Below are 15,304 nucleotides of genomic sequence, written 5' to 3'. Positions count from 1 at the left end.
ACAAATTATTCGTCAACGAAATTAACACTGAATAAGAGTCCATAATCCATAATAACGCTTCCTCCTTCTATTGTCCTCTCATATCAAAATCCAACCACGTATTTGTTTAGACTTTTTTTGGCTTGTAAACGGTACTTCAGCTGTGCAGATTTCTCTCCTGATTCAGACAAGCTTATTATTGACTCGTATTTTAGCTGAAAGCAACAATTTGAAGTTGAAAACTGCCCTAAGGATGTATTTGTTTCTTACAAACACGCAGCTTTTGGCTTCTCAAGACGTTAATTGATGGACTGGACTGGTGTGGATTACTTGTGAACTATTGTGATGTTTTTATCAGCTGTTTGGACTGCACCCATTCATATCCATTGGTGAACAAGTGATGTAATGCTAAATTTAAGTAATTTGTTCATTTTTCAGCAAAATTGTATTTTTTGAGCAGCCATTCACTCAATGTAGACAGCAGACTTTGACAAAAAAAGGAGTAGAAATCTAAAAATAGTTTTTAATGACACAGTCGGTGATACATACAATACATTAAGCAATGCAAAGTGTGTCTACACAAGCATACAATCAGTGTCGAGTCGTCAACTCCATATTGATTTGTCTTTCTTTCAGCCCTATGAAGGATGAACTCGCATCAACCCTTCAAGAAACCAGTGGGAAATAAGTAAAAACATGCTTTTACATTCTACAATTAAATTCAGAGCAGCAAATGATGTTTATTCCACCAAAAACACGGTGGCGTCTAAAGCACGGCATCGCTCCCATCATGCAACGTTCTCGTCTGTCCTAGTGTGACATGTGCCTCTTGTAAAACTTTAGTTTCGTAAAGCATTTTGTCATTTTAGGTGTCCATTTAGAGATTTCACACAATTAATTGTATAAACATTATTAGTTTATCGCAAAATTAGAATACTTATACATTCACCCTTTATGTGATACCAAAAATTGTGCTAAATATCTTGTATTGTTTTCCACAGAAGAACGACAGTCAAGTAGACGACAAAAAGGTGAGTAATTGATGTCGTTAGTTTGCCTAAATTAGCGAATTGCACTGCCAAAAAGCAAATTTTCCGATTAAAATATCTAAAAATTCTTAAAACAGTTAATTAATTTACTTCAAAAGCAACACTGCGTTAAGATTTTTCAAGAGTACGTCTTCAGTTTAATTAAAGGTGCCATAGAATGCATTGAAACAATATTTTAAATTGTTCTCTGATATCTACATAGGAGGTATATGGCATAGGAAAGGGCAAAAAATCTCCAGAAACGGTTTTACAGGTCCATTTGCAACCCTAGGATTTGTCCCTAGAATGAAATGCTCTGTTATTGCCTTATTTGGAAGGTTTATGAATATTAATGATGAGCTCTGCTCTGATTGGCTGTTTCACAGAGCTGCTCATCTCAATAGCTGGCACATGGAGGAAATATATATTTAATTACGGAGCTCTAGCCGCTTTTAATATGCGGTTTGTTGAATCTGCCGTTTTGAATCCGTCACATTTTCCTCTCACTATTGTGATCGCATGTGCGTAATACCCGGTTTTATGTTGGAATTGACTGATTTTTCAGTGGTCTTTTGCAAACACCAGATTTATATAAGGAGGAGGAAATGGTGGTGTTTGAGACTCATGGTATGTCTATGTACTGAACTGTTATTATTCAACTATGCCCAGGTAAACACAGTTTTCCATTCTATGGCACCTTTAAGTAAATTATGTCTTTCTTTTGACAAAATCTGCTAGTGCAGATGCAAAATGCACTTATGCTGAAGATGCAGCCTTTGAAAACACATCTTAAAATATCTTGAGCGTCTCAAGTAAATTCATCTTTGAAATCTGAAGATATTTAAACTGGAGAACCAGAGTGCATTAGATGCATCCTAATGACAGTGTTTTTGTGATTTATAAATGGACACCTAAAATACTCAAACAGAATGGTTGATGTTGATGCTTTTAAAACCAGAACTCGGACACGTAGATATGAACGTTGATGATGTTTCGGTGAGAAACGACTCCGTTTGTGACGTAGTTCATGGCCAGCTTCAGTACGGTGCTCAAAGGACCAACCAGCGGCTTCACCTGTCTGACCACACCTGTAGACAACAAAATACAGTCAGAAAAATAGGGTAATACACCATAGCTAAATGATCCAAAATCAATTTTTTCCCTTAAATCGGATGTTTATAGTATGAAAGCATACAAAAGTCACATTGAATTTGACATTTTAATTGACTATAAAGACTAAAAAGTTCAGAAACATTGTTAATTGGCAAGAATTTCAGGAAAAAAATCAACAATTTTCTGAGATGGCAATTTCGTATGAATATCTAATATGTGGTGTGTACAGACATGTACAATTTAAAAAATAAAAATAAAAGTATATGAAGGTCCACCAAAAACCAAGCTATCAGTGAGGTTTAAGCAGATCTTATGAAAAAGATTGAAAGACAAACTTTTAAGAACTAGTCATCAATTTTCAATTTTCACACGACAAAAAGAAAAGTATGCATTGCAAGTGGTGCAGTAGTGAATATTAGAATAAAGTGTCTTTTTGATTCCGATCTGGGCCACTTTCGTACATAGAAATACACTAGATAAATATCTGTTTTGTTTTGTTTGTTTTTTTGTCCATGTGAGGTTGTACCTTACAAGTAAAGTTGGTTTTCAGCAAAAAATTGAAAGAGAAAACTTAACAAAGTGGTGATTTTGTATAAATTCATACAATGTGACTTGGTTAAAAATGGGTGATTTTTAGAAATAGGGCTAACATTTTATTGGTGCTATAAAGTGTCTTTTTCTCTTTCAGAACAACTACTGTCATGGCGGAGCAACAGTTTGCACAGACATTTCAAAGAAACTTGAGTACAGTAACCTAAAACATAAGCTAAACTATGCACTGCGATGGCCAAGCGTTAACATCTGCATTCGCATACTTGTGTCTGTCCTTAGTTAATGGTTTTGGCTTTGAAGCATGCTCTGAAGTTTAAAATTATGGATCTTTTGTCATTTATAGAGACAAAACATTGTCATAATTATGTCTGGGCCTCTAATAAGTGGTGGTAACATAACAGACACAAAGTTTATGAAAATAAGAATAATTCACGGCCATTATACAGCGACTCAAAGGAGCAGCACATACTAAAGCTAAATGATGGATGCGACGCTCATTGTTACAGAAACAAAGAAAACAGCGAGACATCCTCCGTTACAGGCCTGGCAGACTACAGCGAGGATCTTTCAAATGAGCCAAGAACGCTGGAACATCTTCTGAAAGTGAATAGGAGACAGAAACGCTGGGTTTGTGAAGGCTGTCAGCAGCCTTAGGCTTCAGTGACATTAGCAAGTTGAGCTGTATTTGGTCTTTATTTGTTTTACGTAAAATGACACAAAAGGCTGTAAATTCATCTTGTAATCTTGTAAATTAATTTGCGAATCCTTTGTTTCCATTTAGTGGTTCGAAGCAGGTATCAAACTGGCCAAGTCACGTGATTTCAGCAAAACAGCTTCGTTGCAGTGATCTCAGGTAAGTTTTGGTTTAGTTTCCGTTGCATCTACACCGTTTTGACCAGCAGTTGTCCTTCAAAACAGTGAATCATTTTGCGGTTGATTCAATTGATTCAGAATCACGAAAAGCTTAGTTTCCTCCGTCACAACGGCTAATGCTTTTAAACTAACAAGCTTTCTACGCTTGTTTGTTTTTAACAAATTGTTAAAAACACAAAACAAGCCATAGAAGAATACAAATTATTACTATTTAAAGATTTGTACGTGTTAAAATTCATAAAATATTCGTAATTAGTTTGTAAAAGGTGTTTACGCGCTGTTTTCGTTGCATTCACACTGTTTTCACCAGAAGTTGTCGCCATGAGATGTGCTTAAAAACAGTGAATCATTTTGCAGTTGATTCAATTGATTCAGAATCGCGAAAAGTTTCATCCATCACAACGGCTAATGCTTTTAAACTAAGAAGCTTCCCACGCTTGTTTGTTTTTAACAAACAGATTATGTTAAAAACACAAAACAAGTGATAGAAGAATACAAATTATTACTATTTAAAGATTTATATGTTACATTTAATTTGTTATATTTCATAAAACATTCGTAATTAGTTTGTAAAAGGTGTGTTTACGCATTTTCGAGCTGTTTCCATGGCATCTACACTGTTTTGACCAGCAGTTGTCGCCATTGCGCAATGTTTCGAGCGATTTAAAACAGTGAATCATTTTGCAGTTGATTCAATTGATTCAGAATCACGAAAAGCTTCGTTTCGTCCATCACAACGGCTAATGCTTTTAAACTAACAAGCTTCTCACACTTGTTTGTTTTAAACAAACAAATTATGTTAAAACACAAAACAAGCGATAAAAGAATACAAATTATTACGATTTAAAGATTTATATATTACTTTTAATATGTTATACTTCATAAAACATTCCTAATTAGTTTGTAAAAGGTGTTTACACACTTTCGAGCTGTTTCCGTTGCATTTACACAGTTTTAACCAGCAGCTCTCGTTATGAGTTGTGCTTCAAAACAGTGAATCATTTTGCAGTTGATTCAATTGATTCAGAATCGCGAAAAGCTTCGTTTCATCACCCCAACGGCTAATGCTTTTAAACTAAGAAGCCCACGCTTGTCTGTTTTCAACAAACAAATTATGTTAACAGGAATAGTTAAACTAAAAATTAAATACTATAAAGTATCATTTTCAAAGTTGCTGTGATCATGTAACTCACAGGAAAAAATAAATCATTAGCCTCCAGGCGGGTGGATTGTAAGTAAACAAGGGATTTCAGTTCATTTGACTTCAAATGACTCTTTAATTCAATACAGGAGTCACTTGCACTAGTTTCATAATAATTTAGTGATGTTTTTGTCCTTTTTCAGGATTATATATCATCTTCTACTTACTATTATAGAAATGAGAATCTCAGACATGACATGAGGGTGAGTAAATGTCAACATATTAACTTTTGGTTGAACTATTCCTTATATTCCTGTGATGGAAGTTTAATCTATCAAAGAAACATGCAGTTTAATTTTATTTAGCAAATATTTCATAAAAGTAAATTTCTTATTTCTTATTATCACAAAAGTAGATTCACTCACTCCTCTGAAGATAGAAAGACCGAGTTCATCTGAAGGGGGAAAAAATTTCCTTTCACATATTTAGGTTGGCAAAGCGGGACCGGTTTTGATTTCAGAGCTTAAAGGCATCATAATGAGCAAATCACATATATATTATGGCCTTAAATGACATTTATGTGGTTTATGCCTGCGTAATGTATAAAAGCACCATGGACCAATATGATACACTCTTAATTCAAGTAAAGCATTTTGCTGGTGAAGTGAAATGTCACTTGATGTTGATATCGGACCACATCAGCCTTTTCAAACCACAGCATGGTCAACGATTACGAGAGGAAAAGGGCTAAAAACTCGGCAAATATTTCTGCGGCCAGCTATGACACGACATAACAGCTGGACCTTGTAAAAAAAAAAAGGTCAAATTGTGACTTTTAACTGTCACCTTTTTACCTTTTGCTCGACTAGAGAAAGGTGACGTTAGCAGTCCTGACCTTATAAAGTAAATAAAAAATACAAATCGTGGTCTTAAGAGGTCAAGAGCTTAGCAGTTTTAATTTTAATGCAATGTCACGATTCTTCAATTCAAATTGAGTACTCGATTATTAAAAATCCATGAAATGCGTTTATAGACCGTTTTCTAATGCTGCATGAAATATTAAACAATTTAAAATCATAATAAAGCATAATACTATTGTGAATTCACAAACGCTACGATTGAATTAAATAAATATATGCTCTTTATTTACACACGTAAATGCTGCTCCACACAAACAGTTATCATTTACATGTGTGCATATTGCTGTGAGTTTGGGTTTATTATAGCTTTCATCTGGGAACGCAATAAGCACAATTTCATCATTTAATTAGTAAGAATACATCAATATCTTTCTGAATATGCTAACTGTTCAACGTGCTTTCAAAATAAAAGCTCAAACCCTCATGTTTTGATGTCCACATATTCCAGAAATGACTGTGGCTGTAGCATTTCTGTCTTAAAGAAATGGCCAAACATTAAAGATTAAGTGTACATTTAAGTTAAATGTTGTCAATATTACACAAGAATTATATTATGCTGTAAAGTGTAAAAACAATCGTCAGGCATAGGGTTGTATTTTTTACAACAAATATTGTTGAAAATTTAAGAAGCATGTAATAAAAATCAATGAAATAATGTGTTTACTAAGGAGACATTTAGAAGCAGATTTAATTAATACATTTTTATTAGGTTTTGCGTTTGGATGTATATTTAGACATCATAAAACAGTTTTGTTCAAAGAAACCATATGATATGCTTTATCTGAACTAATTATTTTTTGCCTTTATTGGTATTTTCTATGTGTTTTAAATCATTTTAAAGGCTATTGTTTGCTTAGGTCAGTTTTTTCAGAACAATCGACCGATTACTCGATTATCGATATAATCGTTAGTGACAGCTCTAGTTACGCTGATGTTAATTCTCTAATGTTTTGTATTTTGAGGGGATTTCATGGTACTAGAAAATGTTATGCACTATTTGTTTTCTATATGAACTAATAAAATATTAAAAAATCTATATTTTTTAATCTTTTAAATCATAAAAGTGTTTCAGAGGTAGCCACTTGTACTTCCCAATTAGCGTGTAAGTTAAAAAATTGAGGAAGGATGTAATGAAAATCAATCAAATGTGTTTACAAGGAGACATTTAAAAGCGGATTTAATTAATTAATAGATTTTTATTAGGTTTTGCATTTGGATGTATATTTAGACATCATAGAATGTTAAAACTACTTATTCTAGCTGATTTGTATTTTGTATTTTTTATATTTTCCATTAATTTCTTATGCAGGTGAGTTTTGACCACAAAGATCACAAGTGTGACTTTTTGCGTAAAACCATTTAGCCTTTTCTAATCATCCCTACAATTTATTTGTGTGTTCATATGGCTAGTGCCACAAAATTCACCAAATTTCATACCATTCTGATGAATTAAAAAAAATGATGTTTTCCAGTTTTTTTTTTGCAGTGCAAAAATAGCTTATTTTCGAACAACGTTTAGGATGCAATGTGTTCTTGTGTTGCTTTATGAATTATTCAGCTGTAATTCAGAATGCAAGGATGCACAATCAAGTTGTCTAGAAGCAAAGCAAGTTATAGGGATTTTGCAAAATGTTTGAGGAAGCTTAAAATCACCCAGCATTGTTTTGCTTAGAAGTAAATGCTGAATGTAAGGAAAATGAATCAAATAATGTGTTTTTCCTTAATAAAGCGAAATAGGGTGACGTTTAGAAGCAGAATGATTTAATTCATCATTTTTATTTGGTTTTCCATTTGGATGTATATTTAGACATCATAAAATGTTCTAACTACTTTATTATAGCTATTTTGTATTTTTTATATTTTTCATTCATTTCTCATGCAGGTGAGTTTAGACCACAAAGATCACAAGTGTGACTTTTTTGCGTAAAACCATTTAGCCTTTTCTAATCATCTCTACAATTTATTTGTGTGTTCATATGGCTAGTGCCACAAAATTCACCAAATTTCATACCATTCTGATGAATTAAAAAAGCTGTTTTCCAGTTTTTTTTAAGTGCAAAAATAGCTTATTTTCGCCACAACGTTTAGGATGCAATGTGTTCTTGTGTTGCTTTATGAATTATTCAGTTGCAATTCAGATTGGATGCACAATCAAGTTGTCTAGAAGCAAAGTTATAGGGAGTTTACAAAATGTTTGAGGAAGCTTAAAATCACCCAGCATTGTTTTGTTTAGAAGTAAATGCTGAATGTAAGGAAAATGAATCAAATAATGTGTTTTTCCTTAATAAAGGGAAATAGGGTGACGTTTAGAAGCAGAATGATTTAATTCATCATTTTTATTAGGTTTTCCATTTGGATGTATATTTAGACATCATAAAATGTTCTAACTACTTTATTATAGCTATTTTGTATTTTTTTTTATTTTTCATTCATTTCTTATGCAGGTGAGTTTAGACCACAAAGATCACAGGTGTGACTTTTTTGCGTAAAACCATTTAGCCTTTTCTAATCATCTCTACAATTTATTTGTGTGTTCATATGGCTAGTGCCACAAAATTCACCAAATTTCATACCATTCTGATGAATTAAAAAAAATGATGTTTTCCAGTTTTTTTAGCAGTGCAAAAATAGCTTATTTTCGAACAACGTTTAGGATGCAATGTGTTCTTGTGTTGCTTTATGAATTATTCAGCTGTAATTCAGAATGCAAGGATGCACAATCAAGTTGTCTAGAAGCAAAGCAAGTTATAGGGATTTTGCAAAATGTTTGAGGAAGCTTAAAATCACCCAGCATTGTTTTGCTTAGAAGTAAATGCTGAATGTAAGGAAAATGAATCAAATAATGTGTTTTTCCTTAATAAAGGGAAATAGGGTGACGTTTAGAAGCAGAATGATTTAATTCATCATTTTTATTAGGTTTTCCATTTGGATGTATATTTAGACATCATAAAATGCTCTAACTACTTTATTATAGCTATTTTGTATTTTTTATTTTTTTCATTCATTTCTCATGCAGGTGAGTTTAGACCTCAAAGATCACAAGTGTGACTTTTTTGCGTAAAACCATTTAGCCTTTTCTAATCATCTCTACAATTTATTTGTGTGTTCATATGGCTAGTGCCACAAAATTCACCAAATTTCATACCATTCTGATGAATTAAAAAAACTGTTTTCCAGTTTTTTTTAAGTGCAAAAATAGCTTATTTTCGCCACAACGTTTAGGATGCAATGTGTTCTTGTGTTGCTTTATGAATTATTCAGCTGTAATTCAGATTGGATGCACAATCAAGTTTTCTAGAAGCAAAGTTATAGGGAGTTTACAAAATGTTTGAGGAAGTTTAAAATCACCCAGCATTGTTTTGTTTAGAAGTAAATGCTGAATGTAAGGAAAATGAATCAAATAATGTGTTTTTCCTTAATAAAGGGAAATAGGGTGACGTTTAGAAGCAGAATGATTTAATTCATCATTTTTATTAGGTTTTCCATTTGGATGTATATTTAGACATCATAAAATGTTCTAACTACTTTATTATAGCTATTTTGTATTTTTTATATTTTTCATTCATTTCTTATGCAGGTGAGTTTTGACCACAAAGATCACAAGTGTGACTTTTTTTGCATAAAACCATTTAGCCTTTTCTAATCATCCCTACAATTTATTTGTGTGTTCATATGGCTAGTGCCACAAAATTCACCAAATTTCATACCATTCTGATGAATTAAAAAAACTGTTTTCCAGTTTTTTTTTTAAGTGCAAAAATAGCTTATTTTCGCCACAACGTTTAGGATGCAATGTGTTCTTGTGTTGCTTTATGAATTATTCAGTTGCAATTCAGATTGGATGCACAATCAAGTTGTCTAGAAGCAAAGTTATAGGGAGTTTACAAAATGTTTGAGGAAGCTTAAAATCACCCAGCATTGTTTTGTTTAGAAGTAAATGCTGAATGTAAGGAAAATGAATCAAATAATGTGTTTTTCCTTAATAAAGGGAAATAGGGTGACGTTTAGAAGCAGAATGATTTAATTCATCATTTTTAATAGGTTTTCCATTTGGATGTATATGTAGACATCATAAAATGCTCTAACTACTTTATTATAGCTATTTTGTATTTTTTATATTTTTCATTCATTTCTCATGCAGGTGAGTTTAGACCTCAAAGATCACAAGTGTGACTTTTTTGCGTAAAACCATTTAGCCTTTTCTAATCATCTCTACAATTTATTTGTGTGTTCATATGGCTAGTGCCACAAAATTCACCAAATTTCATACCATTCTGATGAATTAAAAAAAAAGTTTTTTTTTTTTTTAAGTGCAAAAATAGCTTATTTTCGCCACAACGTTTAGGATGCAATGTGTTCTTGTGTTGCTTTATGAATTATTCAGTTGCAATTCAGATTGGATGCACAATCAAGTTTTCTAGAAGCAAAGTTATAGGGAGTTTACAAAATGTTTGAGGAAGCTTAAAATCAGCCAGCATTGTTTTGTTTAGAAGTAAATGCTGAATGTGTCTGCGGTGGCGTTCCAAACCATGAAGCTGCGCAAATGCGTTCCCACGCTCATTTCGAAATGCCATTAAAGAGCATGAAGACTGCAAATAGCTTTAGTTAAATGCACGTTATCCGTGTACACATTTGCCACAAAACAAAGTGGAGTCAATGCCAAGAGCCATTCGTCATCCTCAATGGCTACGTGGGTTGCGATATTGAAGGTTTACATGTAAACAGTGCAATTTCTGGTTTTCTGGTCACTCCAGCTCTGAGAGGAAATGTATGACAGGATCCAAAATGGGCAGGTTTAACACTAGGGACAAATGCGAGGAATGAGTTGCTCGACCACAGTATTGGATAATGACATGCTAGCTGATGGGTTATGCAGGAAAGGGCAGCGGAGTCGGCCCACATAGCCAAAATGCCAAAGTTTATCTGCGCCGGGACGCCCGGTAAACTCACCCCCAACGCCGCACCGCACGAGGGCTGTTGGGAAGCACGCCTGCGTTATTCGGCCGGCCCTAAACAACTGGAAAGAGGACATGACTTTTACTTGCTCTCTTTGAAAGGCCACATGTGTGGTTTGGTGTCTCAAGCTCAATTAGCAGTGAATCATTGCGGTCATTTCGTCGGACTGAAGCTGGAATGTTTGTTCCAGTCGTACCTCCATTGAAAACTCCACCGCACTGTCATGTTTTACAATTGATCGCTTGTATTGTGTATAGCTAAAAGTTGAAGTGCAGTTTATCCGGTGTTAAACTCTGCTGGTGTGGCATTCTGGGAATTCAGCCCGAGAATTTGAAATACTTGCAACCCAGAACTAGCTATTTGTCAATAATGTATTCGAGCACTTGTCATTATGAAGCGCTTAAGGCCGCCTCCTACAGGTCTTGGTAGGATGGTACACTTTTTTATAACTATTGTTGATGCATATTTTAAATAATTGTATGTATAAATTTACAAGTGATTTTATGTCCATAGAAAGCACATTAAATGTAAGTAAAGTATCTAAGGTTTCAAATACGTTTTTGGAGAATAAAATGTCCAAATTTGGTTGTTACATTGGTACATTACATTCAGTGTAACACAATATTTATGTAAAAATTCAAACAACATGCTTATTTTGACTTGTGCATATTAAAATATATAAATGAATACGGGAGCATGTTACATTTTATTGTGTTTTAAATGAGTAAAAAATTCTCACTGACAAATGGGCAAATTTAAAAAATGTACAATTACAGTATTTCGTCTTTTAATACTTAATAAATTCATTTTTGTTGTAAATATGCCTGACAAGATTGTTACACTGAATGACATTTTAGTGGGTGTCTTCTGTAAAGTAGGAAATATATATATATATATATATATATATATATATATATATATATATATATATATATTTTTTTTTTTTTTTTTTTTTTTTTTTTTTTTTCAGAAAAATTAAATGAAACCAAACTTTTTAATGTTTTTGGAAAAAACAACAATTTAAAGCAGTATTACACTTGTAATATATATATATATATATATATATATATATATATATATATATATATAATTTTTTTTTTTTTAACATTTTGTTACAGTTTTGTCTTACATTTTAACATTTTTTTACTTAAATTATGAATATGTAGTTAGAGTATATATATATATATATATATATATATATATATATATATATATATATATATATATACAGTCAAGCCCGAAATTATTCATACCCCTGGCAAATTCTGACTTAAAGTTACTTTTATTCAACCAGCAAGTTTTTTTTTTTTACCAGAAATGACACAGGCTTCTCCCAAAAGATAATAAGATGATGTACAAGAGGCATCATTGTGGAAAAAATATTACTCATCTTTTATTTTCATTTTGCCCATTCATCTTTAGCGATGAGCTCCACTCTTTCAGGTTGAAGGGTCTCCTTGCCATCACCCTGATCTTTAGCTCCCTCCACAGATTCTCAATTGGATTTAAGTCAGGACTCGGGCTGGGCCACTGCAAAACGTTAATGTTTTTGTCTGCTAACCATTTCTTTACCACTTTTGCTGTGTGTTTTGGTCGTTGTGGTGCTGAAATGTCCACTGGTGCCCAAGACCCAAGTTTCTCTGCAGACTGCCTGATGTTGTTGTTGAGAATTTTGATGTATTGCTCCTTTTTTCATGGTGCTGTTTACTGTGATTAGGTTCCCAGCACCATGTTTGACAGTGGGGATGGTGTTCTTAGGGTTGAGGGCTTCTCCTTTATTACACCACATAAAGGCTACATCATAGTGGCCAAACAATTCAATTTTTGTTTCATCTGACCATAAAACAGAAGACAGATGAGCATTTGCAAAGGCCAAGTGGGCTTTTGTGTGCCTTATCTGGAGAAGTGGTGTCCTCCTTGGTCTGCGTCTGTGTAACCCAGAGGTGTTCAGTGTCTGTTGGACTGTCTGCCTTGAGATGTTGCCACCAGCAGAGCCCAGATTCATCAGGATGGTCTTGGTGGTGATCCTTGAATTATTTTTTACCTCTCTCACTATCCTCCTGGCCAGCACAGGTGTCACTTTTGGCTTCTGACCACGTCCTCTGAGATTTTTCACAGTGTGGAACGTCTTGTATTTTTTAATAATACTTTGCTCTGTAGCCACTGGAACTTCAAAACATTTAGATATGGTCTTACAGCCCTTTCCTGACTCGTGAGCAGCCACAATGCGCAGCCGCAGGTCCTCAGTGAGCTCCTTTGTCTTAGCCATGACTGTCCACAAACCAACAGCAGAGAGCTTCTGTTTTTCATCTGTTGAGTTGATTAAAACAGCTGTTCCCAATGAATCAGGGTAATTAGGATGCTTTAGAACAGCTTGGACTATTTGGAGTGGTATAGAACTTTGGATTTCCCCATAGACTGTGACAGTTTGCAAAGGGTATGAAAAATTTTGGACATGCCACTTTTTGTTCAAATGTAAATAAAAGCTGAGAAATATTTATTTTTTTTCCACAATGATGCCTCTTGTACATCGTCTTATTATCTTTTGGGAGAAGCCTGTGTCATTTCCGGTCAAAAAAAAACTTGCTGGTTGAATAAAAGTAACTTTAAGTCAGAATTTGCCAGGGGTATGAATAATTTCGGGCTTGACTATACATTTTGCAATATATTCAAATAAAAAGAAGTTATTTTAAATAGTAAATTTTTTTTAGAATTTTCCAGCTTTTGCTGTACTTTGAATCAAACAAATGCAGGCTTGGTGAGCAGAAAATACTTTAAAAAGCATTAAAATCTTTTTTGACTGGTTCGGTTTGTTTTTGTTTTGTCTAATACATTTATCACATTTCTGAAGTAGAACAGATTATGAATGTGGTTAAATTCTGACTTTAAATCATCAGAAGTCTCGTCCTCTTGTATGACTCCTTGCGTAGCGTCTTCTCGCCTCTTCGCGGTCGCCGCCCTTGGATGCGTCAGGGCTCGTGATGAATCAGCGCTGATGGATGAGCGGGTCTCTGGCTGCGCAGTCAGTGAGTGAAGAGTGTCTGCGGGGGCTGCAGACCACCACGGTCGAGAGAAACGCTTTCATTTGCACTGCTAATCCCTCAGCTAAAGGAGTCTTCGTGGGTTTGGTCCGGCCCATTGTGTGGCTAACGCCGTGCCACATTGTGTTTCATTCTCTGATATGTTGTTATCCAGAGGCCGATGCATTAGACGCTCCCCTTTGGCTTCAGCGTGTGGCAGCTAAACGTCCTGTTGTTATTTTGTGCTTTCAGAGTAGATAAAACGTCCTCCGAAGACCCTTCCTCAGGCGTAAACCGATCTTTACGGTGCGTGGAATGGATAAAATAGCAATGGTGAATGGCCTAAACCTGGCTAAGTGGCAGTTCTTCAGTCATATTTTCTGTGCAGCACCCTAAAAAGGTCAAATGAGTCAGAAAAGCTTTTCTCGTGGGCCAAACAGTGGGCATCATTCATGAAACACAAGCAGAACAAATTTGTGCGGGTCATTTGTAACTTCATCTCAATCGTCCTAAACTGAATGCGACTTTATGTATGAATGGCATTATGAATGATTCATACACAAAAATGATTCACAGGCATTTCATATGAATCTGTTCTTAGTTGCATTTATTTAGGAAAATTAAGAATGAACTTACTTACAGATGACTTACAATAATTTGTTCTGCTTGTTTTTTTTTTATTAATTTTTTTATTCGAGTGAATCATAGCCCTACATTGTACATTTTTTAAATAGCAAACGTGTTTTGTTTTTTAAAGCTTCGAAATGGCAAGAAAAATGGTCAAGCTATTTCCAGTGAATTAATTAAATATATTTTAGACAATATTTATTTATTTTGATTTAAAAATACAACTATATTAATATATTTTATAATATGTATTAGAATTGTTTTGCTATACTATTCTATTCAATTCTTGTATTTAATTAAGTATATTTAATTCTTGCATATAACCAAGTATATTTTAGACAATATTTATATATTTAGATTTGTACAATACATTTATATTAATATATTTTATAATATGTAATAGACTTGTTTTGCTATACTATTCTATTTATTTCTAGCATTTAATTGAATTTTTGCATATAATTTACATGTAATTAAGTATATTTTAGACAATATTTATATATTTAGATTTTTTAAAACACATTTATATATTTATATATTTTATGTTTTAGAATTGCTTTGCTATACTGTTCTGTTTCATTATAGCATTTAATTACATCTTTGCATTTAATTAAATATATTTAATTCTTGCATGTAATTAAGTATATATTAGAGAATATTTATGTATTAAAATTTCTAAAATACATTATATAAATATATTTTATAATATGTATTTGAATTGTTTTGCTATACTAATCTATTTAATTCTAGCATTTAAATATATTTCATTCTTGCATATAATTAAGTATATTTTAGGACAATATTTATATATTCAGATTTTCAAAATACATTTATATAAATATATATTTTGTAATATGTTTTAGACTTGTTTATTAAGTATGTTAGACTACATTATATATTTAGACTTGTACAATACATTTATATGAATATATTTTATAATATTTAATAGACTTGTTTTGTTACACTATTTTATTTAATTCTAGCATTAAATTTTTGCATATAATTAAAATATATTTAATTTTTACATGTAGTTAAGTATATTTTAGACTATTTATATATTTAGATTTTAAATACATTTATATATTTTATATGTTT

General features: G+C 32.9%; 1 protein-coding gene across 1 annotated transcript in view; it reads right to left on the bottom strand.

The window, feature by feature from the left end:
• Positions 1–1,681: 1,681 nt before the first annotated feature.
• fbln1 (fibulin 1) overlaps positions 1,682–15,304 on the bottom strand; it is a 32,352-nt gene continuing 18,729 nt past the window's right edge. Inside the window, exon 4 of the mRNA XM_073831293.1 lies at positions 1,682–2,095. Coding sequence (XP_073687394.1) covers positions 1,956–2,095 — 140 coding nt within the window. The 3' untranslated portion in view covers positions 1,682–1,955. The remainder of the gene's footprint in view (positions 2,096–15,304) is intronic.

Source organism: Garra rufa, chromosome 25 (assembly GCF_049309525.1).
Source record: "Garra rufa chromosome 25, GarRuf1.0, whole genome shotgun sequence".
Taxonomy (NCBI): Eukaryota; Metazoa; Chordata; class Actinopteri; order Cypriniformes; family Cyprinidae; genus Garra; species Garra rufa.
The sequence above is the reverse complement of the archived record's forward strand: the minus strand, read 5'-3'. Positions and strand labels throughout refer to the sequence as shown.